This window comes from Neospora caninum, chromosome VI, assembly GCF_000208865.1.
Source record: "Neospora caninum Liverpool complete genome, chromosome VI".
Lineage (NCBI taxonomy): Eukaryota > Apicomplexa > Conoidasida > Eucoccidiorida > Sarcocystidae > Neospora > Neospora caninum.
The window spans coordinates 1,087,251-1,110,448 of record NC_018392.1 but is presented as its reverse complement, the minus strand read 5'-3'; the positions used below and the strand labels follow the sequence as shown (position 1 = coordinate 1,110,448).

The 23,198-nt window shown below is 51.7% G+C and overlaps 7 protein-coding genes across 7 annotated transcripts; 4 read left to right on the top strand and 3 right to left on the bottom strand.

The window, feature by feature from the left end:
- Nucleotides 1-4,522: 4,522 nt before the first annotated feature.
- NCLIV_016720 (conserved hypothetical protein) lies at nucleotides 4,523-5,873 on the bottom strand (the record flags this gene model as incomplete). The annotated part of the gene is made up of 2 exons (XM_003881864.1): nucleotides 4,523-4,792; nucleotides 4,953-5,873. 2 exons carry the CDS (start codon nucleotides 5,871-5,873, stop codon nucleotides 4,523-4,525), a joined length of 1,191 nt encoding a protein of 396 aa, XP_003881913.1.
- Nucleotides 5,874-6,681: 808 nt separating this feature from the next.
- Nucleotides 6,682-10,395, top strand: NCLIV_016710 (conserved hypothetical protein; the record flags this gene model as incomplete). The annotated part of the gene is made up of 2 exons (XM_003881863.1): nucleotides 6,682-6,806; nucleotides 7,443-10,395. 2 exons carry the CDS (start codon nucleotides 6,682-6,684, stop codon nucleotides 10,393-10,395), a joined length of 3,078 nt encoding a protein of 1,025 aa, XP_003881912.1.
- A 1,690-nt stretch (nucleotides 10,396-12,085) lies between these two features.
- NCLIV_016700 (conserved hypothetical protein) lies at nucleotides 12,086-13,539 on the bottom strand (the record flags this gene model as incomplete). The annotated part of the gene is made up of 3 exons (XM_003881862.1): nucleotides 12,086-12,325; nucleotides 12,717-12,839; nucleotides 13,024-13,539. The coding sequence occupies 3 exons, from the start codon at nucleotides 13,537-13,539 to the stop codon at nucleotides 12,086-12,088; spliced, it is 879 nt and encodes a 292-aa protein (XP_003881911.1).
- Nucleotides 13,540-15,022: 1,483 nt separating this feature from the next.
- Nucleotides 15,023-15,457, top strand: NCLIV_016690 (conserved hypothetical protein; the record flags this gene model as incomplete). The annotated part of the gene is made up of 1 exon (XM_003881861.1): nucleotides 15,023-15,457. The coding sequence occupies one exon, from the start codon at nucleotides 15,023-15,025 to the stop codon at nucleotides 15,455-15,457; it is 435 nt and encodes a 144-aa protein (XP_003881910.1).
- A 960-nt stretch (nucleotides 15,458-16,417) lies between these two features.
- NCLIV_016680 (conserved hypothetical protein) lies at nucleotides 16,418-17,496 on the top strand (the record flags this gene model as incomplete). Its single annotated transcript, XM_003881860.1, has 10 exons — nucleotides 16,418-16,492; nucleotides 16,550-16,607; nucleotides 16,675-16,751; nucleotides 16,811-16,850; nucleotides 16,914-16,971; nucleotides 17,032-17,041; nucleotides 17,097-17,124; nucleotides 17,175-17,216; nucleotides 17,273-17,309; nucleotides 17,367-17,496. The coding sequence occupies 10 exons, from the start codon at nucleotides 16,418-16,420 to the stop codon at nucleotides 17,494-17,496; spliced, it is 555 nt and encodes a 184-aa protein (XP_003881909.1).
- Nucleotides 17,497-18,577: 1,081 nt separating this feature from the next.
- NCLIV_016670 (conserved hypothetical protein) lies at nucleotides 18,578-20,315 on the top strand (the record flags this gene model as incomplete). The annotated part of the gene is made up of 7 exons (XM_003881859.1): nucleotides 18,578-18,860; nucleotides 18,937-19,077; nucleotides 19,160-19,377; nucleotides 19,456-19,606; nucleotides 19,761-19,865; nucleotides 19,932-20,065; nucleotides 20,139-20,315. The coding sequence occupies 7 exons, from the start codon at nucleotides 18,578-18,580 to the stop codon at nucleotides 20,313-20,315; spliced, it is 1,209 nt and encodes a 402-aa protein (XP_003881908.1).
- Nucleotides 20,316-21,279: 964 nt separating this feature from the next.
- On the bottom strand, nucleotides 21,280-22,452 carry NCLIV_016660 (uncharacterized protein; the record flags this gene model as incomplete). The annotated part of the gene is made up of 1 exon (XM_003881858.1): nucleotides 21,280-22,452. One exon carries the CDS (start codon nucleotides 22,450-22,452, stop codon nucleotides 21,280-21,282), a length of 1,173 nt encoding a protein of 390 aa, XP_003881907.1.
- Between the last annotated feature and the right edge of the window lie 746 nt (nucleotides 22,453-23,198).

The following is a 23,198-nucleotide window of genomic DNA, read 5'->3' as shown; positions in this document are numbered from 1 at the left end:
TCAAGGCAGAGACAACTTTGGAGAACTATCAACGGTGCGGTGGACCCTCCAGGCTGGCTGTCGATGGAGCGTACAGAGGGGCACTTCAGAGGATTCGCAATATGGTACCATGGCCTTAACCATCATCAAACATCCACCACGCCCGATACACATCGCGGATGCCGACGGAACGGCTTTGCACAGCCAGGGGCACCATTAGTGAGCTTAACTACAAAGGCTTTCCTGTGCAGGGGCTTCGGTATCCCCATTTAAGTCTCTGCTCTTGTAGAATTCCATCTTGTGGTGGATTTTGTTGGGGGGTCGCACCTCAAACATGGTAGAGCGGTTTCCTGGCATAAGTTCAACCTTCCATTGACTGACTGATATTGGACCTTATGCAGAGTCGCAAGACGGTTACTCTAACAAGTGAAAACGGTGATGTGCACTGTATTCCGGTCTGCATTTGCCCGTAAGCATCGCGATAAATTGGGGTTTCTTGCTAAACGCGCTTACACAAGACAGTTGTTGATCGTGGTGAAGGATACTAAATGGAGTACGTGCAACAAATAATGTGTTAGCTCTGCAGGCAGTCTGCACTGATGGTTCCAAATCTCTCAACTCGGATGTTGGACGACCATCCGAGACCGGCTGTGATTCTGCTGATTTGTGCTTTAAGTAAGTGAGACCTTGCGCAATTTCGGGCTTTTTTTCGCTGATTGTCGCGCCAGAAGCCACCGGATCCTCATATTGTTCTTACCATCTGTACAGCCCCAGCGTGCATAAAGTGTACGTACAGGTGAGATCAAACCGCTATTCTAATGGCGTCGTTCGCGCAATTTGACTCAATAGAGCAGAGGGCCAGGAGCTGACCAATACTCTCAAGTTCGCCTCCCCCTACCGAGTCGCATGCACCCTGAAAACATTTCTGTGCTACCCTACAAACCGAAGACATGCACTCGCATCTGCATCCCCTGTGCCTCTAACAATCAGTGATGTTGTCCTTACTTCAGCAGAAGAGGGCCTATGGCTGTTTCCTACCAAGGACAAAGGCCTACAACCCTTCTAGGGGAAAAACATTTGCGAAGACAACCGTCTTGCGGATGACAGCAGTGAGCTCGACTCTCGTCGGATAGTTTGCAGTACTATAAGTAATCTTGATACGCAGGCCAAGCAAATTGACGTTTTTGGGGAGATGCCGTCCGAGCCATCAACACGCGAGAATCGGTCAGACAATTTCTACCTCAGTTTTGTGGATGTGTCAACCACCTCATCCCCTCAGAAAGATAAAAGAGATAATTTTTGCGAAGACGCTCATCGTTGTTGTGTACGTCTACTACTTTCCAGCATACGACAGCGTCCCAAAGAAAAATACTATTATAGAACTGATGGAGGGCTGTGTCGGGCCTTTTACCTGGTAGGTCGTCTTCGTGGAGGACCAAACAATGGATCTTCCATAAGCATCTGTACAGGTATCAGGTGCTCTGGCGCTTGAACTAAATCCGAGGAACCCCTGGAGAAGTAACTATCGTGCCCCTACATTTATATTGCTATAGCGACTGAGACGTCTTCAGAGGTCACAACGGCGGTCTACAACCATGCTAACGATACTATTGTGGTTGTTTACGAGCCAAATCCGGGAGGCCTTCAGTGTCGGGTTCTTCTCAGGAAAGTACGGAGGCAGAATATGCTTTTATGACCGAAGCTTTTGCCTTATGTGGACCCAACAGGCACTAGAAGACAGGAACGAGATAACTCCTCTTTTCGCGAAGAATTTCGGTAAGTGCTACCCGAGCAGTTCGATGTAGGACATCATGGAAGTCTCTACAGAAGAACTGGTCTTATCCCATCCCGCTTTTTTCGAGTTTGATGGTAAGAGGTACTTACTTTGGATCTCCTCCACACCTTCACTGGCCCGCCACTATTTAGAGGCCAACGGCATGATTTTAGCAGCTCAACAAGGGAATGTGCGTTTCTTCCAATTTTGGGTATTGTTTGTTTTCTAGAACTCCACTTCGGAAAAATTCGAAGTTATATCCAAACAGAATCATGAAACGTTCACGCGAGTCTTCTCTGTGTACGAAGAGGAATTCGAAGGCAAGCAAAACCAGTCTCATCTAGTTAGATCCTCCCCTACAAAATCGCTTTTCAGAAGTTCGGTAGGGTGTGAACGGCTCGCCAGTGTCGTGGTGGAAAGTACACTGTCGCTCTGGAAAAGCAGAATATCTCACGGACTAGTGGCGATGTTTAAGCCAACTCGTCCAGATCTCTTCACCGCAGCCGTATTCGATATTGAAGATGGAAGACGCTTGGTATTTCATTTATGCGTGTCCCCTCTTTTTTTGTCAGCACATCGTTGGCCTCAACAGGCGGACGTAGTAATTCCTCTAGATCATTACCGAAGTGTGGAATTTCTGGAGTAGGTTGATTTCTCCTTCATCAAAAAGTGCGCGAAATCGAACACAGACAGACTCTTAGTTTGCCAGCTTCTTCTGAAGCAAGAGAAACGTAAGAGACAAGGGGACACTGTCTGGAAAGGATCCAAAAGATCTCATCTTCTGCAGTGAGTCTGCGAATCATCAACCTGCTTGATGGAGGCAGGAGCCACAAGGTGGCCCAAACCCGGGACACCTTCGCTCCCATTGGCTTCGTATTTTTTGAGGTAGCGTGCCGTGAAGAGCGATCCAATAAGAGAGAGGCAGAGAAAAAATCTGAACACCAGGCTCCGGAACGGGTCAACAACAAAAAGTATCTGAACAACGTAAGCCTTAACTGTTCCGACGGGATCAGCCTCAGGTGCTAACTGCCAACAGTGTCACCGTCGCTTCTTCACAATTTCCGAGGAAAAAATTGAGTTCTGGTCATTGCGTTGTGAGACTCTCGATCGACTGCACACCATCCGGGTCGCTGGTATGCCTTTGCCCATCTCCTATAATAATTTGGCGTACATGACCAAGACGATAGGCCTTCGGGATGCCGGATTATGCCAGCAGTCTGTCCAGGCCGATTTACTTGTCGTTTTTGCCAGCGGAGAAACCGGTGAGTATGAGCTATTGTTTAACAAATCGTATGACTCCCGGATTGGAGCATACTCGTTGTTTAGAGCCGGGATATCCGCCGGCCTTGGGTAGGCCGACTGGCAACATTAGCGACGAAGCAGTGCCCGGCTAGTACATGCCCACAATACAGATGGCTTCACTACTGGATTAGAGTTGCATAGAAATTATCTTCAACCGCCTACAACAAAATTCGAACCAAGCCAAACAAGTAGAGAAGCTCGTCCCTTTGGTACCGCACCTCGTAAGACGGACCTTAGAGGGAGTGGGCCGAAAGGCGTGCACTTCCTCTCACTATACGACGGCGAGCTGCTTGGCACTATACCACCAGAGCTCTGCGGGAACTCAACAGAGGTGCTGCAGCTCTCTGCGGACGCCCAAGTAAGAGATCTCAAGAACCGTTCGCTAAATACATTGCGCTACGGGCCACCGGTAGACCATCGCCTGTGGAGACGCTCTCGGTACGGTGCTCTCTCTAGCACGAACATATCAAGCATGTTTCACGAGCTTCAGGAGTAGTTCGGCTGGTCAGGATACCCGCGCCATACGATGTGCCTTCCACTGCCGATTGTGAAGGCGTGTTGTGCACGTCAAAGCCAGATCAACACATCAGTCCATTCTTCCTCGACATTCCACCAAACGAACTGCAGTCATTGCTCTGCCGTAGACTGTCACCGGTGAGGACTTCTAACACAGTTGGCCCTGTAACCAAACCTTTAGCGGCGACACTTACAGGAGCATTCGTCTGCAGTGACAGACCAACTAGTAAACCAAGACATGCGCTCCATACTGAACCTTCCCCCACAACAAGTCTTTACATCCTTAGGTCACTGATCACTTAACCACTTCGCAGCAACGCTTGTCCAATGACAAGGGCACCGAGTTTGAATTTCAGTCAAAAAGGACGAAGAGGAGCCTCGCAGAAGAACGATCAGACGACGCCGATCACTTACAGTACAAACAGCAAAAACAGAAGGTACCTGAACACAGAACGATTCCGCCCATTTGTCGCCACGCCAGACGGATCCGCTCAGGTGAGCTTGGAAGCTCAGTAACCAGGACTACCTTTACATTCGCGTTTGTAAACCCATTACGACTATTGCAAAGCCGGCGCCGTAGTATACGTAACAAGTCGCATTTTACTCGAAACTACGTGTGGACATCCTGCTTCATTGGTATGTGCGCACCGTTTTAAACCAAATTTCATACAACCTTCGGTCCTGTGATGTTCATCTTGAGGCTGCGTAACACACACGCGATTCACCCGATGCCGGTTGTTCTCCACACGAAATGTTCCGTTCTACGGCATCTCGCTTTGCGGATACCATAAAAGGTGTCAGAGACTCTAGTGGCTGCTCGAGCCGAGACAGCCACTGCCGCAGCATGGCCTGAGAGCTGCCTGTGCAAGTTCCGGATGACAGGGCATACGAGGCAATGTGCCATCGCGCCCGCGAAACGTTGCTTGCAGTATCCGAACCACGTATAAAGGGCTAGAACCCTTCCGGGAAGGGGTGCTCGGCAGAACCAAGTGTTTTAAACCCTTCCCTGTACAGATCAAACGATTCCAAACTGTCAACCCGAATACAGTCGGAAATATCAATGCGAGGACACAGACCGTAAAGCTCCTCAAGAGCGTACCGTTCTCTCATTACCGGTGTCATAATGTGAACTTCCAGGTCCATGAAAGCTAAAACAATCCAACCCGAATATCCACGACCATCTCGCCCAAGCAACTTTCTCATGTGGGTCTCCCACAGAGCCTGCATGCACCATTTAGGCAGCCACACCACATGTGCATTCCTTTTGAAAACATAGTCCGTGACCAGCGTGGGAACATTGCCCCGTGAAGCGAGTTCGATTCTGATTTTCACATTGGAGGTAGATAAATTTGCGCCAGCGTTGTGGCCGACACAGACTTACCGCGATAACGACTTCCGCCAGTGAATCAAGGTGGGAGGCACTGGTACCGGTCATTATGACCATCCCTTCTCCCTGAGGCGCTAGACCTTCAGCAGCATTTTCGACGGTTAATTCCGACTTCTCAGAGCCAGGCGATGTTCCATCGAGTTGACTGACCGCAGCCTTGCCAATCGTGCTTGATTCATTCAACTCCGTGGCAGAGCCAGGAATACGTTGCTGCTCATGCCAGGATGCGTATCTGTCATCTACCCACCCCACTCGCGGGACCCCCGGCTTTTTCCACAAGGCAGTGATGGTCTGAGCCTTGTGTTTGTCCCCCGTCCGGACGGCAGTGAATAGCGGAGGTAACAGGAACTGGGGGATGTTCTGGTTCACATCTGAGCATCCAGTTAATCCTGTCACCAACGGAACAGCGTAGTGGCTTCCAAATCCCCTCTCTTCAGACCACAAGCGGCGCCCGCTTTGTTGGCCAAAGGATGGAGTTTTTGGGAACGTAACTTTTAGCGTCTTGTAGACAGCAAGTTTTGGCACTTCTTTGTAGCCATCGTATACTGACTCTTTGATGAGACGCGACTGAATGAATGAGCTTGTTCCAAACAAGCAGCTTCCCTGTTCCAGTAATAGACTCGGAAAGACTTCTTGTTGAAGCCACGGCGGCCTACGCCAGTCCAGTTTTGCTGAGTTGCTTGCACCCCTCGGTGGAGGAACGTCCCTAAAGCTGGGTGAATTCACCAGCCGTACTGGTGATCGGAGGAAAGCGGTGTCCCTCCAAATCGCGCAGCCGAAGTGTGTGGGCCCGCTCCGGCAAGATGACGCATCCCTGTGAATAGTGATCGCTTCACACCGGGTAGAGGATGGCAACACACGGCCGAAAATGCAAAGTATGACAGACGAGAGCAACAAAAGATGATATTTCTCCATCACTGCTCCCCTCTCCGGCGGACTGCGCCACAGTGCGCAGGGCACCATTGACCCATCAGGCAGTATCAAGCATGATTGTAAACAAAATCTTTATTGCATACCACTCCCTGGCAGCTTCGTGATTTTCTACGGTTCCAATTGCTTTCTCGGACGGGCGTCTGGTGCGAATGCATGCAGCACTGATAGTGGAAGACAACGCATGCGCGCATTGGACAGTCCCAACCAGAGGCCTTGTCACTTCAGTTTTACATTTCATATGGGCTTCTCTGGCAGCATCCTCGGTGAAGACACACCCACCCCCACGGCAAGAGGTGCTAAAATTTGTTCTGTGTGGTGCTGCACTTCGTCGATCGTGACTAACCCTCCCGTATGCGGTCTGTTGTGGTCAGTGGCCACTGGCGGTTTCATGGTCCACACGATCATCTGAATTTACTTGATTTTCACGAGATGTTCAGTCCAAGACTTCGTGTTCCCGTTACTTATGCTGGATGCTCACGGTGGTTGCTGGTCCGTAAGCCTTTCAAACGTAATCTTCCAGTGAGGAGTCCGATTAAACCTTAACGTGGCGCCGGAGAACATAGGCACCAGCCATATCGGCTTTTTCTAGTTTGGAAAGCCACCACCGTCATTTGGGTCCCGAGCAAGCACAAGTTGGCAAGGAAGCCTTCTGGACGCCCGCCTGTGCGACGGGGTTGTAGAGGCCAGGAACGTGGGCTGCCACTCGGGTCCGTGGTGCTTGTCCTTCAGTATGACTGAAAACGCCCTTCATACGAAGCCACAAACCGCTTCGCTGGCGGAGAAAGAAAACATGGATCGCCAGCCGTGGGAGCGTGGCGCTGTGAAATCCCGTCCTTTATTGATGGGTGCCGCGCGCTCGGCTGTTCTTCAACAGGATACAAAATCCCCAGTCGACTGCCCCTTTCCTTTTCCACAGCTGCCTCACTGGGTAATGCTTCCCAGCGCAGATGTCGCTTTACACTCCAAGGCCCTCGGCATGCCGCTGCCTTACTATTCAGCGTCCCGGCGCCTCCAGGACTCTCCGTTTTCCTCTTCCGGCGCTGGTCGACCAGTGTACACACCCACGTATACACCCCTCCACCTCGACGAGGCGAGTGATGGAGGGGAGTGCTGTCCTGTTGGCCGACAATTTTCCTTTCTGAGTGCTTACGGCCAGCTGGGTGAAGGAATTAGGTCGTTCATTGCTTCGTTTGCCTCTCTCTACAAGCTTACCATTCGGCCATCTTCATCATTTGTCTCATCAGAAACCGCGCGCGGTGCGTGGCGGCTTGTCGAGCTGCTGTTTTCATGGTTCTTTTCTCTTCTCTGTCAGGGCATCCGCCTGCCAGTCTCCTGTGGAAGACGGAGACGATGTAATTCCTCTGAGGCTGCGCACCGTAGTCTATTAGCGGTGGCTGCAACTCCCGACTTCAGAACACATGGAAGAGATACGGCTCTGCTGATCGCCGAGGGAGCCTACAGCGATCGGTCCCGGGCGATCGACGCCGGCGGCGATGTACTACTGGTCGCCTTATCAAAGAGACAATGCCTGTTATCGTCGAAACTTGAGAGCACAGTCGTCGACGAAGAGGGCGACGAATACTCGGCTTCCGTCGACGAATCGATGGTACTTTTGGGGCATGCAGACACCTCAGTACTTCTGCGCAACAGTGGCAAAGCGACATCTCTTGCAGCTGTGTTGGGTACTTCAGCGCAAAACTCCCACGGTGACGATTTTAAAGCCTCTGACACTGACCTAGCAGACTCTGCTGCTGACCGTGCTACTTGTTATGAAGACGTTTACCATGGTTCAGCCTTACCCAAGCAGATCCTGGATAAGTCACGGCAGCTGACCGCTGTAGCCGTTCTCAGTTCCGGTTCACGCGGTCCCTATATCTTCTTGGGTTACAGCGACAGCCGACTGGAGTATCTGTCGACCTACAAGCCGGAAGGATTCCATCATCGTGCCGACATTGAGTCTGATCACTCCTCTCTATGGCGAAGCACTGATGGAGTGGATAACGGCATGAAATATTGGAGGATCCAGTCGGTCGACCAGCTCGACAGCTGTGTCAAAGTTTTGCAGGTTTCGCCGCGCGCTACGCGAGTTTGCGCTCTAACTGAAACAAGTGTATACGTATTTGATCCTCTCTCGTCTCCGTACTGCGTTCCCTCTAGCTGCAAAGTGCCTCGGCTGTTGGCTCTAGGGGGAGAAGCGTTGCTAGGCCACGTCCCTGTAGCCTGTTGCTGGACGGGCGAGTTTCAGCTGATTGTGTTAAGCAGTGCCGGCCGGTTGACTGTCGTGCAACGAGATCCGCGGAAGAGTGTTGCGGAGTGGTTCGCCGTGTGCCGCGCGCGCTTGGACGTGCGCACGCGTGAGCAGCTGCGACAAGAAATGCGGAGGGACAGCATGGCCGCGGAAGGTTCAAAAGGCGTGAAGGGGACCGCGTCCTTAGTACGTGCGTGTGCGCCCGTGGCAACGCTCGCATTCCACGCATCTCGGCAACTAGTGTATGTTTCAGTCAGGGGAAGTCCTTGCCCTCTCATATTCGACTGGAGCATGGGTTCTCAATTTTGCCGCGTCTCTCCAGGGAATATGATCGGATGCTTTCTCAGATGGACAGGAGAGCATGCCTTGATCGAGACGCCTGTGACTGAGATGAGCCTTCCCTCCAGAGGCCCCGTCCAGATGAAGCAGCGCCCTCAGCCTGCCGAAACGCAAAAGAAAGAGAGACACAGACATGACGAAGCAGCAGCCCAGGATGGCAGAGGCTCGAGGGGAATCGAAAGCTCGACTCATACAACAGAAAAAGAAGGCACACCACAAAGCAAGACACCAAGCATGTTTCGGCCTAAACTGAGAAATATTCTGACATTCGCGCTAGGCAAAGATGATGCCTCTCGACGTTCCTACGTGGCCGTCATTCATGAGGGATGCGATTCTGTCGTCGTCTACGACGATTCCACACCACGAATCCGAAGACGACATCCTGGTGACCTCAGGCAGCACCGCTCACCGCTGCTTTATTGGCTCCGTCCTCCCTTCCCGGGGTGTTATCCATCGGCCGTCGCATTCTGTTCGCTACCGAAAGCCTTCCAAACAGGGTGCACGCTTGATGCATCAACTTTGCTTGCAGTGCAATGGTCGACACCATGCAGCTCCGTATCGCGTCCCGGAACCACAGCAATGATGCCCGTTGTCACGTGTTTACATAAACTCCCACAAGCCCAATCGTCCCTGCAGCCTTCGGGATCGCGCGCAGCGGCACGTCAGGGACCATCGAGGGGGAGTTTGTTGTACTCATTATCATCCTCTCCCGCGCTGGCGTCCCCTCGAGTAGCCAGCGCAGAGCAGGAAACCCTCAGTTCGTGGCAAGAAGCCTCTCTACTTGGTGCGTCGTCGTATGGGTCTGCCCACGTCAGAACAAGAGATTCTCCTCGAAGAAAGCCTCGAACGGACATGTATTCCGGTGCCAGCATGCTACCGCCCCCGTCGTTTGTAGGCAACCTAGCGGACGATGCAAACGCACACAAAAAAGGTGAAGATTGGGGACGAACGAAGGAGTTTGGCACGGTCAGTCCCTTCTTGGGCAGCAGCATTGACAAACTAGGGCTTCAGAGCGAGAATTACTGGAAGCAGCAGGAACCTTCACAACCCAGTAAATTGGAATCGACCCTTCGTATGTCAGCACTCAATGGCTGGGGCGGTTTGCACGACAAGGATCAGTTTTGGAGTTCCGGACGAGCCCCGGAGCGAACCAGGGGCGACGCGGGTCAAAGCGGGAGTGACTGGCTAGCCCGGTGGCAGCTGAAACAGACGCAGCTGGCTCGTAGTTGGCAATTAAGTCCATCGATGCCTCAAGACTCTGAAATTCCGCCTGCTAGCACCTCTTCCTTTTCTCGCTGGGCCTTTTCTCAGAGGTTCCCTGCGCTGCGCGTATCACCGTATGGCTCCTACGGGGTCTGCAACCGCCCTGCTCCTGTGCGCGCCGCGTTTCCGGACTTGGGGGGAGCGTTCCTACAAAGCGAGAATGTAGACGGAGCGAATGTACGGGAATCACCACTGAGGGGCTCCGCGACTACCCACTTATACAAAAGTGGCTACGGGTGTGGAGTCGGAGGTTATTCGGACCTTCCCGGCGACCGGCTCACTTTTAACGCAGGCCGCGTACATAATACCCGGGGGGGTTCTACTGGATGGCACGGGGAGAGTGGAGCTGTCCGACCGCAGTCACTGTTGACCGCCGAAAATCATCTTGCATCTTCTGCGCTGGGCCAGTCTCGCGCAACCAGTCCCTTCAGGTCAGCAAACAGGCTAATGCCTTCGATGAATTCAAGCACGGCGTTTCTGGGGTGGGGTTCACATCAAGAGGCGACGTTGACATCTCCACAGCTTGCGTCGTCGCCGCTGCCTTCGTCGAGCGACAGAGAATACAGTGAATACACAACTGCTTCTGGGGGCATCCGGCGAAGGCCTGCAGGTGGAGTATTCGGCCTCGAAACAAGTGGCGTTGCGAGGTGGTGACATGAGAAATTGCATTGGCCTTTTTACCGTTAGGATGTAATTCCTGTTTCAAATGCAGGATCGAACGAAATAGTGAGAGGGAGTGGCGTTTCTAGCAGCGACGCTGTACTTTGGCGCGGCTGTGTCTGCTGGGATGCGGAGTTGGTGGAACGTTTGTGAGCACATCAGTTGTGTGCCACCACAACAATTCTCCTCGTGAACGGTTTGGCTTGTTTGTTCTGAAGTGCGATGCTGCTTTGTCACCCCACGGACTCCTGAATCGATTCAAAATCGTGTCTGTAAAGGAATGCGGAGACGAGCAAAGAATGGGGCGACATAGGTAGTTGCCAATTGCTCTTTTTCTGGTGAGAGCGCAATAGCTATTGCAGTTGTCAGTCATGTTCAAGTACATTGTAGGCTGCACCACTCAAACCCGACAGCTAGACTACAGGTAGTAAAGTTCGAGAGACTCACCTTGCGCGTCCGAGCTGTAGCAACCGGTGCTTGGCATGCTTGTGATTCCGCAGAGAGCTGAAGCAGTGCAAGTTACATGCCAGTAGCTTTGTGTACTTCACGCGAAGGGTATTGACTCAACTGCTGCGAGTTCGATCTCAGTAGAACAGACTCCGACAGCGGTTTCATGTTGCACAACCAGCTGCCAGTGGCCTGTCGTGCCATGCGATATTCCTTTGACCAGCGGGTTTCGTGGGAATGCATGCCATCGAAGAGACGGAGGTGACTAGGTGAAGTGCCCGTCTTCTGAACTGAAACATTTTGCCCTCGCCTTTGGCAAGTACATGGTTGCCATGCAGGATTGGCTAACCTCAATGTTTGGGCTTGTTAGGAGAAGCCAGGTCAGTGGCCGGACTGCAACAAGGCATAAAATACCGGGGCTTACTCCTCCGCCCCCACCCCCTAACTCAGAGAGAGGCGTTGTTGCCTCCATCGATTCGCATCGATTGTTTTATGTCACGTATTAAGAAATCCCCCTAACAGCTTTCTTAAACTCAGTAGCACGTGTTCTTTTGGCATGGATCTGCAGATGATAGCCGAAACAGCCTTAGCTTCATGCTCGCAAAGCTCGTGAAATCAACACATGAGACGCACGGGCGTTCTGCATAGCTGCTTCAGAGTGGTTCAATCAGCGGCGGTCCGAGGTCTTTCGTCTGCCGGGTCATAACAAAAGCTAATGTGAGCTGTGGTCGGGGGTCCAGCTACCTAATTCTGCCTGGTCACCTTTCAGTTTTTGAACAAATATCCCATTTCCTTTGATGGCTCCTTGGCCGTGGGGCCACATCGAGTTTTTTTCCTGTTCGTCTCGAGTGGCCCGCGTTGAGGTCGATTAAATACGTCTCCTACACGATGCAGCAAGTGAATGAGCCTAGCGCTCGGTACATGCCCGTGTTGTCCTTCTTAGTCGCAGTCTTCCAAATGACAACTGTACATGTCGATCCGGATGTTCCCAGCAAGAATTACCGGGGACTCAACCGAGCCGCACACTACTTAAAAACTGGCAGTGGCGACGTTTTAGCTCGAAACATCTGCCCGCGGCACACGGCTCGTTACCAGAAACTTGCCACCGTCCCACGACCTGATCAGACAACCCCTGTGCCTGAGAAGAGCCAACGAAAAGGGTACCTTTTCGCTTGTCGCTCACTGAACAGTCCCCCATATGTTGAACACGCCACAGAAGCCATGCATCTGGCTATTGTCAGCTGGCGTAATTCTTGTTCACGTAGCCATAGAGGCAAATACGATTGATGAACGTGTGCACTGAATTTGCCTGATTCTTCTCTATGAAAATATGCAAAGACGAACACCTTTGGAACTTGCTGCCACGCAGTAACAGGCGCTCCTCTCCTTTCAACTGTTCAGGGGTTAAAGTAATGACCTGGGCGGGCGTCTCATCGTACACCGTGCTAAAATCGAGGTTAGTGTTGTTACTGTACACCTACGAGACACACATTAAGCAGGACAGACGGGACGATGACCCGTTTCAGATGGGGTTCGCGAGACTACACCCTCGCCATGCCTTCAAAATTCTCCCAGTTCAATTCGCGGAAAACCCTCCCGTAGCAGAGTGATCACACTTGCTGCCACGGAGGCCAACAGTGTCCAGATCTCATTACGCCCCCGGGTACTTCTTACATTCCATTTCCACATTGACGCACCTTTCGCTATCATCTGAAGTCTAATCGTATCCCAATTAGTGTGTCGCCGTTCGACACCAAGCAGCAAGGTCAAGAATGCCGATCTGGTACAATGTACCTTCCATGTTCTGCCAGGCGAGCCTTCTTCGGCAGCTTCCAGATAGTCCACTGATCGCACAGCACAGGATTTACCTTCATTAGCTTGGGCTCGGAGATTGTGCCTTCCTCCGGCAAATCGTCGTCATCATCAATATGCGTGTCGCTGGGCTTCCTCCAGTCGAAGTTTGACGGCGGCGCTGTAGAACGGATGGCCATTGAAGTAATCTGAAGTACAAAGATCCAAAACGAACTTTGGTAGCTGTTCTGAACGTAAGAAACGACTACTGTGTGAAAATTTTCAGTTTAACGATATGCTGGATATGGGAGCTTGGCGCTGCCTTCCGTCCCTCTAATACGAAAGGAGAACTTTCCAGAAACTTCCCAGTCACCTCACACTTACTCGAACTGGGGAATTGAAGAAGACGTTGATGAGCAGCTGCTCGTCCACGTCGGACACTAGGCATTTATCGGTGGGATTCGCCAGCAATACATCCTGTAGAGTTGCGAGCACGATGGACTGACGACTTTCATCCACCCCTGATGGGCTCGCACGTGAAGTTCCAGATCCAGAAGCGGCTTGAGGGCTACTGTTAGCTTCCGCCTGTGGTGGAGCAGAAGTATTGGAACACGGCTCCGCTTGATGCGTTGCTTCACTTTCTGCGTTCTCCTCACAACGTGCACCTGCGTCTTCCGTGACGGGGCACTGACTGCTTCTTGACTTCCCCTCCGTCTGACTGGGGGCTTGTTTAGTAGGTTCCAACTGATTCAGGCACACTGAGAGCTTGAAGTTGACCACGTTACAACACATGCACAGGTCCTCCTCTTGTTCTTGTTGCTTCCCAGCTTGCATCTGCTTCAATGACATATGCTCGCGCATCCTGTTGGTGTTGGAAGCAGTGGAGTCGATGTTCGCCATTTTGACCAGCAGACGCGATAATCCCTATGGCATAAGCTACTGACTTGAGTCCCTCTAGTGACGGGTCGCGGTCGCGGACGTAGTAGAAACGAAGATTCCTAAAGGCGAACGGAGCATGCTTCCTCCAGAAAGTCGCATGCCCGAATGCCTGCAGACTGAATAAGCCAAAAACGGTGCCTTCCCAGCTGGTGCCGACACACGTCATGACTCACGGAAAGTCATGGTGAACCCGTACGATTCTGTGGTGAACGGTGAAAAACGGACACTTCTTCCTTGGAATCGGGGGCAGACTGGAAACCTCAGGAATGGAAAGAGTTAAAGTTCCGCGAAAAAGGTAGAGGCACAGACAAAATGTAGACGCCCAAAATGTACGAGAGATGCATAATGCTAGTGTAGGTCGTGTCTGCCGCACTAGCAGAGCTTCTTGTCTGTAAAACGTTGAGCAGCCCTGATCCTATACCCAACCCGTATATAGGATATGTTGGGCGGAGAAAAGTTGCGCGAGGACTTGAGGGCCGGTGAGCGGCGGGTCAAAATCTGCCGCCAACGGAGGTTCCATTTCACCACTTTTTTTGCTCTTTTTCAAACAGATAGCGGATTTCCTGAGACCCCCCTGGAGAGGCCGTGGGGTGCTGTATCGTGTGGGCTGCTATATCTTGTGGGCTGCTGGTGTCTGTCTGGACTGCGACTCGTGGAGACTAGGCTTATTCCCTCGCTGGTGATTTTACGTCCCTGTTTTTCTGTCCGTCGACGATAATCGAACCAGAGAAAACAAGACAAGATGCACAGCCGTTGGATAGTGTTCTGCCGTGCATCGATGCTTTCATCTAATAGACTTTTGCAGGCGACGTTGGTAACTGTGTGAAGCTCAGTTAGGCTTCGCTGGAGGGAGCTCGAAGCAAGCGGGGTGATTGTTGCTCAACGGTGGAAGGGTATGCTTTTACGTACGCCTTTCGTACTCTAAACTATGCCTTTTCCGTTGATGCCATACGAAGCCAGAAGCCAATCCCTGAGTGGCTTTGCGTCTTTTTGAAGTGACCGTCGCACACCTTCTCGTGTAGGCACCCGTGGAGAGAACCCCCCCCCCCTTCTCGCCCCGGCAGGGCAGAAATTGACGCTCCTACCTCGCAGGGCTTGTCAATCGAACATGTTTTGTTACCGACCGACATATGACTGACATTGCCCAACTGCATCCATTCCAGCGGAAAAGCTCCTACAGTTACAATGATGATCTATCCCTTCGTTCGGCAAAGGCAACGATTCCTGGGTTCGCCACATCTGTAGTATCGGCCTGCATTGTACCCCTTCACGACAATTTGCTCACCTCGCACAATCGTATGGTGTGATTGATGTGAAGGGGAGGGAGTTTTGGGCTGGAAAGGGCTGGATCTTGCTGTAGCTTGCACCGCAGCCTCCTTCGCACCGTAAAGTTCTGCGTGTGACGGAGGTCCACGGGGGTCCACGCATGGTGACCCCACGGGTAATGGTTAACAGGGTGCCCACTCTGCCAGCGGCCAAGATGGTGATTGACTGCGCATCAACTGCGGCCGTCTCCAATTCTGGCGAGCAGACATCCATCGCCAACTCTTCCTCACGCAGTGCTGCTGTCGAAGTCACTGGCGACTTAAGTCGTTGCCCGAGGCAAGCACCAACCGCCGTGCCTGAGTGCTTACGTAGCTCTGTAAAGCCTGAATCTCCTGATTCACAAGGAGCTGTCGTCTCCAGGAACAATGTGCCAAGGATGTCTCTCTGTCACGAGGACTTCTTTAAAGTTAGAATGCCGAACGGCGAGCATGTGCACCTCCTGGCACAGTACACTATTTCTGCCACCGAAAACGGCGACGATGCTGTTGTTGTGCTGGATGATCCTGGGGACGACTTGAGCCGTCTTATTCGCGACTTTTCTAACCAGGTGTGAAACACTGGAACAAGCGTGTATTGTTTTGAAGTAGTACAGTTCACTGCTTACAGGTCCCCTTGTCCAGCGTGTCGGTCGACGGTCGTCGTGTAGAGGGAATTGGGGCCGCATTGAGGGAGAGGCGGTGTATCGAAGGCCACAGGCGTATGATGTCTTCCTTTGTGGATGGGCCCCTATAGCGAACCAGTGGAGTGGTTACGCCGGTGAAACAGCGGTGTTCGCCATGATACACGCGCTCCTTCTATCAGCAGGGGACGTCGAGTATCCCGTTCGTCAACGGGTCGGCTGTTCCTGCAACTACGCTGAAGCCCTCATCTTCTGTATTGGGATGGGAATCAGCCTGCGAATGTGTTATCATGCACTATGTCTCGATGAAGTGTAGTAAAAACGGACGTGGGTGACGCCAACTCTGAATTAGTGGCTTCGCGGATTGGTTGTAACATGTAGGGGAAACCCACAGCCGTAAGCGGCTGTATTGGCCGTGTGCATTTTTTCCGTAGATCATTCCAAGATGTGATCGTTTATCTCCAGAGAGGAGGATGCCCGAACGACTCAACCCGGTCAGCGGAAGGACAGACCTCTAGCAGGGACCCTTGAGACGCGTGCCCTGAAAGAGGCTGTCGGACACGGTTTTACACTTTAGTTACATGAATTGCAATGTCATTCTTCACCGGGGCCGGGAAAGGTAAGAACAGAGCCGGTACAAGGGCAGACTCACCTATCGCAAATGGACGATCTGGACGCCCGAAAAAGGTTTCTCGCCTTGGGAGGAAATGTCGCTCCACCAGCTCTCTCCATCAGTGGAGTGGCCGGAGGCAGCTCCCCAGCTGCTGTATGGACACCTCAGCTCATGACATGCCTCAGCGTTCTATTGGTACTTCGCGGAACCTCACGGGGTTGAGTATGCCTGCCGAGTTTTCCGATCGTTTCTCGAACGACTGTTTTTTCAGACCTGGAAAGATGCGAAACGCATTTATGGCTGTGGCCATGGCAATTGCCATGAAATCGTCTAGTGCAGCTTTCGTGCCATCGGGCGTAAGCAGTTAACACTGTGTCTTCCTTGAGGCAAAAACGACCGTTAGGTGCCACCAGACGATTACTGGGACTGAATTCTCTCGTGATGACCAAGCCAGCATGGGAGAAGCTGCCGGTAATCACACCTTTTGAGCTGGAGTGCATGCCACCAACCTCAAAGACAACTTTTCCTTGCACTTCAGGGGCGATTGTCGGTGATTCCGTTGCAGCCACTCTGCCTTCGGACCATCCAGCCCTTGACAAAAATGCCGCTGGTGTCGTACGTGATGCGCGAACGCTTTTCGACGCCGATTCAGTCTGAAGTCGAGTGTTTTACAGATAATGCAAGACTTGGCGGAGGTAGTTCCGCCGAAAGCAGGTACCTCAAGGCAGTTCTGCTTTCAAGCAGCGTTTACTATTCACGTAGATGGCACATCCTCAGCGGTTCATGCGAGCCTTGAGGACGTCGAAAATATCTGCGAAAGAGATTATTCCCAGACGTACGCTGCTTGGACGTCTACCATGTGACCCTAGGAAAGCTATTCGCGACTTGTTTTCAGCTGCCCCCTGGTTAGAATCGTTTGCCCGAAAGCATGAGAAAGCAGCTGTCACCGGTTTCTCCCAGGACTATGAATTAGCAGGACACGCTTTTGGTAAAAAAACAATGACCCTATATCGGTCGAGCCCCACAAAGCGCGCTCAGGACCCAATTCTCTAGTCTGCGGCCCTGGTCCCGGATACGATGGTAGACCATCATGATTCCCTGAGCAGAAGAGCGTGGTATTGTTTTGATATTTACAGGGCCATGCAAGGGTGACTTGCTGGACCTTTCTGAAGTGTATGTCATGACGCCCTTCGTGCTTACCTGCTAACATCTGCCAGCCCTGCTTTCTAGCAAATCCGCCAGGGCAAAGAAAACATGGGCGTCTCGCTGTATGAGAGATTGGCCGTGTGTACAGTGTAGCCACAAGTATTCAGCCCAGTGCCCAAAGGGCTGGAAGCCTTCAGAAGGTAACAAAGAATGAGCGACAACGCAACGTTTATCGAAACTGACGCACCGTTTAGGATCTGCGACCGCATGCGTAGCTACGGCAGGTCGGTCGGCATAACAGTACTTCCGTGAACTACGCATCATTGTGGCACGATGTTCAGATTATGAAGGTCCTTGTGCTAGAGACATAGTAGACTTCGATGGTTTCAACATAGCATTGAAGAAGGAGTGGAGCGCCCGGTGCAGCGCATGGTGTAAGTTCTTCTGCTGATAAACAGTAAACTGGTGGTGAGCCTTCCTGCAGGGCCATGCGCGTCTCCGCTGCTGGAAACAACAGGTCCTGACGCCGAGTTTCCTCTCACGCGTACTGCTGTAAGTCATACGTAACCGAGCGTTTATTTCGTGAGCGATAATGCTGGAGCTCTGCAGACCTTGTGGAGGGTCCTGAAGGTAGCCAGACATAACGTATTTTTGTATGAATGGAAAATATACAATCGTTCGTTAGGGATACCAATAATTGTCTGGGGGCTGCCTTAGGACAGTGTAGTGTAGCACCCGCAGCGCGTTTGCTGCCGCCAAGGCTGTAGGAAGTGCCCATACTAATGGTCTGCAACTGGAAATGGCCATACGTGTTTATCCTGCCCCATACATTTCTCCAGAACAAACAAGCAACTCTACAGCTAGAGGCCGGACTGCTGAATTCTTAATGATATGAAACACGCAAGAGCGTGTTCACATGCATTTTCAGTGGAGGATGCGCCAGTGCGTTCGTCTTTCAGTGCGCCAAAGAACTCAATTCTGGCGACAACTAGTGCCAGCCCCCGCTTGCCTTTCACCAAATGCAAATTCCCTGCTGCTGCCGCTCGACATATTTCAGTAGACGTTGTGAAAAAGCGAGCTGGGTAAAACAATAAATCCGCTTTACAGGAAATGACTCGACTACTTGACACAAGCACTTCATCGACTGTGCTCGTTTGCAGAGGAGCTCCTCAGCCAATCTCAATGGCACCAGCTGCTGCACATTTTTCAACTTGGTCCATAGAAAGTCCAGATCCGTGTTCCACGTTCTGATCGCAATACACCTTGAATCCTGATTTCCTTCAACATTGGTTGCAATGGCGTGGCACAATGAACCGCTGCGAGCAGATTCTTTTGTGTGCGGAGACGAACAAACTGCCTCGCCTGGGCACACTGGGCAGTACTTGACTTTGGCAAAAACATTTTCTGTCTCCAGTCTTTTTTCACCGGCGGAATACAAAAACCCTGTCAATATATTGTTTTCGGGAGAGCGTACGAACAAGTCAGGAAGATCCCTTAAGCGCTACCTGCTGCCTCTGATGTTTCTGTCTTCACCCGGGCTATGGTCAGGAGCTCAGCTGGTCACCGAAGTTTATGAAAGTAAGTAGGAGTCACTCAAGATCTCATGCGACAGGCTCCTCCTACGCTTCCCTGGTGCCGCGGCTATTGTTCTCAGCATGTACTGCAATGGAAGGAGAGATCGCACGCTGCGGGCCCGGCGCGAATTGCTTCATTATCGGAGGAGTTCCAACTTGTCATTGTATCATCGACGTCGCAACTGGGTTGCCCCTCGCTGGCAACCCCTACAAGGCTTGCAGTAAGAGATTGAAGAATTGCACAATGATTGCGGTAAGGGAAAACCTTTTGCGCCTGTGGCTTGCTCTTGCATCGCTGCGCAGCTTGGGACATAAGCGGTAACTGGCAACTCTATTCCCATTATAAGGACAAGAAGGACGCAGAAAAGGAGAAGAAGCCGAAAGCAGGAGCCCTGAGACAAGTGCTTAGTCCCCTGTCCAACGAGCCGTTCATCGTTCGCCTTGATAGAACGGACGCCCTTCTCAGAACAAGGTATCTCCTGGGAGCGATCTTTGTAGTCACTCCCCTTACCTCATTCGCGGTATGTTGTTCCTCTACTCATGCTTCGTCTGATCTTTTGAAAAGGTAGATTTTTCGTCTGACTCTTTCCAATGAACAGGCTGGCGTTGCAGGTAGAGTTTTTCTTGACGCGAGGGACAATCTCTCAGTCATTTTCGAGCAGGCTGAAGGCTTTGCTGACCACTTCGGACGAAGTATCTTCTTAAGAACGAGACTCCAGGACACTGCATTGACGAAGCTAGAGAGAAAACGTGAGTACATCAACCCATATTCGAGCCTGTGCTTTCCTGTCGAATTTTTGCGATTGTTGCAGTGAATTCAATTGACCGCGATAATCAATTGTAAAGCCGAATATACTTCACAAAACACACCGATGTGCTTCTTATCTGTTTCTCTCCCTCGCAGTAATGGACAAAAAGGACCTCAAAGGAACCTGGGAAAAAAATGACGGGACCCTCGTTGAGATCTATGGTGCACAGGCACCGCGGAACTGGCCGACGTTTGCCAACAGTAAGAAGCCTTTCCCTTGGACATCAAAGACTAGCTCATGAGTGATGAAGGTTTTTTCTTGTACAGACTTCCTTCGGCACAACGCTGTCTACTGGTACAATGACCCATCGTACGGGGATCCGGCTTTGAGAATGAGTACTGCCCTCTTTCTCGATGACACGCTGCCAGAAGAAAGAGCAGCATTTCAGACGAACGCACAGGTAATATCTCAACGAGTGAAAATGCAGAACAGTGGCGGCGTGCAAAATTGATCCTGCCTGTGTGTGACCACAGTTTGTACAGCTAGGGTGGTACGGAGCGCTTCGATTCGGCTCCAACCGCATTGACATCTATTCGCCAGCAACAGGAGAGCCGATCTACAGCCTTCTGCGAGTCGATACTCTTCCGTCTTTCACGGCGCGTGGGGTGCCAGCGATGCAGGTAGGCATCAGATACGATCAACGCCAGTGAAAATTGAATAGCACACCCTCAAATGTTCCCGAGATCTTTCAGTCCACTACAGAAACCCGTGATTAGTGCACGAGATATCGCAGTCGAAGAACCCTTGTACCGCTGCAAAATGCTGTCATCCAATTCCTGTGATGTTACACTTCTTTGTGTAGGAACTTTTCAAGCCAACCACAAAAGAAGTGATCATGATGCCTTCTGCAACGGAATTCCAAATATCCGTTGAACCGCCGAAGATGCCCCTAAATCTTATGACAGACACGGAGGGCGCAATCAACGATAATAGCGGAGAGCAGGCATTAAGAAAAAGGCAGAATGCACAGGACAGCCGCGATGCATTTGCGGAAGGACTATTTCGAGAGGAAATGAGAGGGAGCACAGAGGTGAGCAACATGCTTCTCCATTTTTGAACTCCAGTCTGAGAGAGTGCCCGTGTTTCCTGTGCTTTGCAGGAGTTGATGGCCGCTGCGTCTGATATTTTGGCAGGGCTTACGAGATTCACGACCTGATCAAAGAACACCCTGAGATATGTTGCGTTTTGTTGCTTATTCATTATATTACTTTGTTTCCGTTGATGACGTATGGTAACTCTACCGCAAATCCTTCCCTAATCGCAGATCGCATACAAATGCGGTGATCGAAACCAGTAGCATACCACTAACAAGCTTCCGTTGCCCGCAGACGGATTCTTGCCAAACCTGTATATTTGAAAGAAAACGACGAATGCCGTCTATGTCTGTAATTGGAAGAGTCATTCTGCTCTGCGACACGGAAAAAGACGGACGGACTAGATGGCGCACGTCACAATCGACAAAGCCAGAGCTCGTCAAGAGATACAAAGAGCTGTTTAAAAGCACAGACTCATGCATTCTTTGTCGCGCGATCATGGGCATCGGACTGTCACACAAGGGAAGCACAGGCAGAGTTCTTCCAGCTGAAACAAGGCTGCCGTGAGACACGTTCCATATCACGCATGGGCAGCTGATACTTCAGCAACCGCCGCTGTCTTGGCGGAGCCATCACATTTTCCAGAGAATTCTGTCCTCGAGTTCCCCAAACGACAGGACACTGCGCGCCTATACGCCTCGGCAAACGTCCCGTATTTGCGTATGGGAAAATCCTTGACATTCCATTTGCCATTTGACATAAACCCTGCACGGAACTTCATCGCGTAGGAGTCGTACGAAACACCAGTGACTCGAGGTAGCGTCTTGAATAGAGTCTCGTAGCACACGTTTTTGTTGATGGCATCTGTCTCTTCCTCCACCAGTCCCGCCGTATCTCTAAACGACATGTCGGGGTTTTCATTTCTCAGCCCATCAGATACTCTGGTTTCTGGGTCGTTCTCCGTCTGCTTCGACATTATTTTCAACTTGCGATGTCGCACCGCCATTTTGTATGCTTGTTCGAAGCCATGCTTTCGGACACCAAAGTACTTGCGCATGACTTTCCTTGTTTCTTTGTCGTGATATGTTGAAACCCACCGAGCATGTACGCGATCGAAAATAACCCCTGCAAGTTTGGGAAGTTTCTTCGCCATCTCAGAATAGGCCTCGGTGGCCTCTTGCTTCTCGCCTTCCAGAGGGAACTCATCTTCTGTGCAACACGTCCGCGTCGTGCAACCTTTCTCGCTGGTGCTACCGTTGTACATGTCAGTCGACTCTGCGTCCATGTTCCTACAGAAGAGAGGCAGCTGCGCAGTGTCCGGCATCACATCAGCAGCTGGCCAGCCGGATGCATGAGCGGAGGTGCCCCAACAGATATCCAGATGCTGCATGTGCGTTGGCACTGCACTTTCCAGGGCGTTTCCACCTCGATTCACATCCATATGTTCGAGAGAGGAATTTTCTGACGGGATATCTGTTTGCTGAACAGAGACGCCTTCTGGGTATGGTAGGAAGTGGGATATTCCACATTCCGAGGAACTGGTCGGGTTCGGGGAGGACGGATGACCGGGCTGTGACTGAACCGTTTCGGTATCCTTGTGCACACTTTGTGCCGGAGATAAGTCTGCCGTGAATGCCTGTTCGGTACCGAAAAACCCAGATTGTTGATCAACGCCGTTCCTTAGCCGTTGTCCAGCTTCCATATCGTCGAATACTGATGCGGTGGAGACCAGATCGGATGTGCACGGGGGCATTTGACTTCTTTGGCGCAGATCAGCGGGCACCTGAAACGAAAGCAGGTCATCCAAGCGGTTTTGCGCAGGCGGAAGGAAATGCCGCAGAATACCGCCGTTTACTGGCGTTGAGATTAACCAGTGAGTTCCAGAAGCGTTTAGGGTGACGTAGCTGATCGGCCGATCCTGTCTCCTGGTGGGATCGAGTGGCGGATCCCCGCACGTAGCGGCGGAACTCGGTACAGGCGACACCGCCTCAGCAGTTGAACCACCTTCCTGGGAAAGCTCATTTCCTGAAGAAGGGCAGATGCCAGAAGGCAGATCTGCTTCCCCAACACGCAGTCGTTTTCGACTGGGAGAAACGGGTTCCGTTCTGTCACCAGAACAATCTTGCGGTACCTTTGCGGCAACGACTCCGCGCCCTAGCAGGTCCACTAATGCAGAGAGGTTGACAGGTAAGCAAGGGACAGTGAACGGTGATGGATATTGCTGGCTGAGCAAATTTGCCCACGCAAGCAGGAACGCTGTGTCGGGGTTAACCGGATCAGCGCACGGCGGTGTTGAATCGGGTACGGGAGCTTCGGCGCTAGCACAGAGTTGGGACGCCATGTTTGGTAAGATGAGAAAGAGATACTCAGCGGCGGGTACGCCGCCCTTTGACCTTCTAAGAGAACAGGAAGTTTCACCTGCAGCCCAGCCGAAAACTGTGTAACCTACACAAGGCACAGTATCCACGCGAACCTCAGTGGCTAGACGTTCACCGTGCG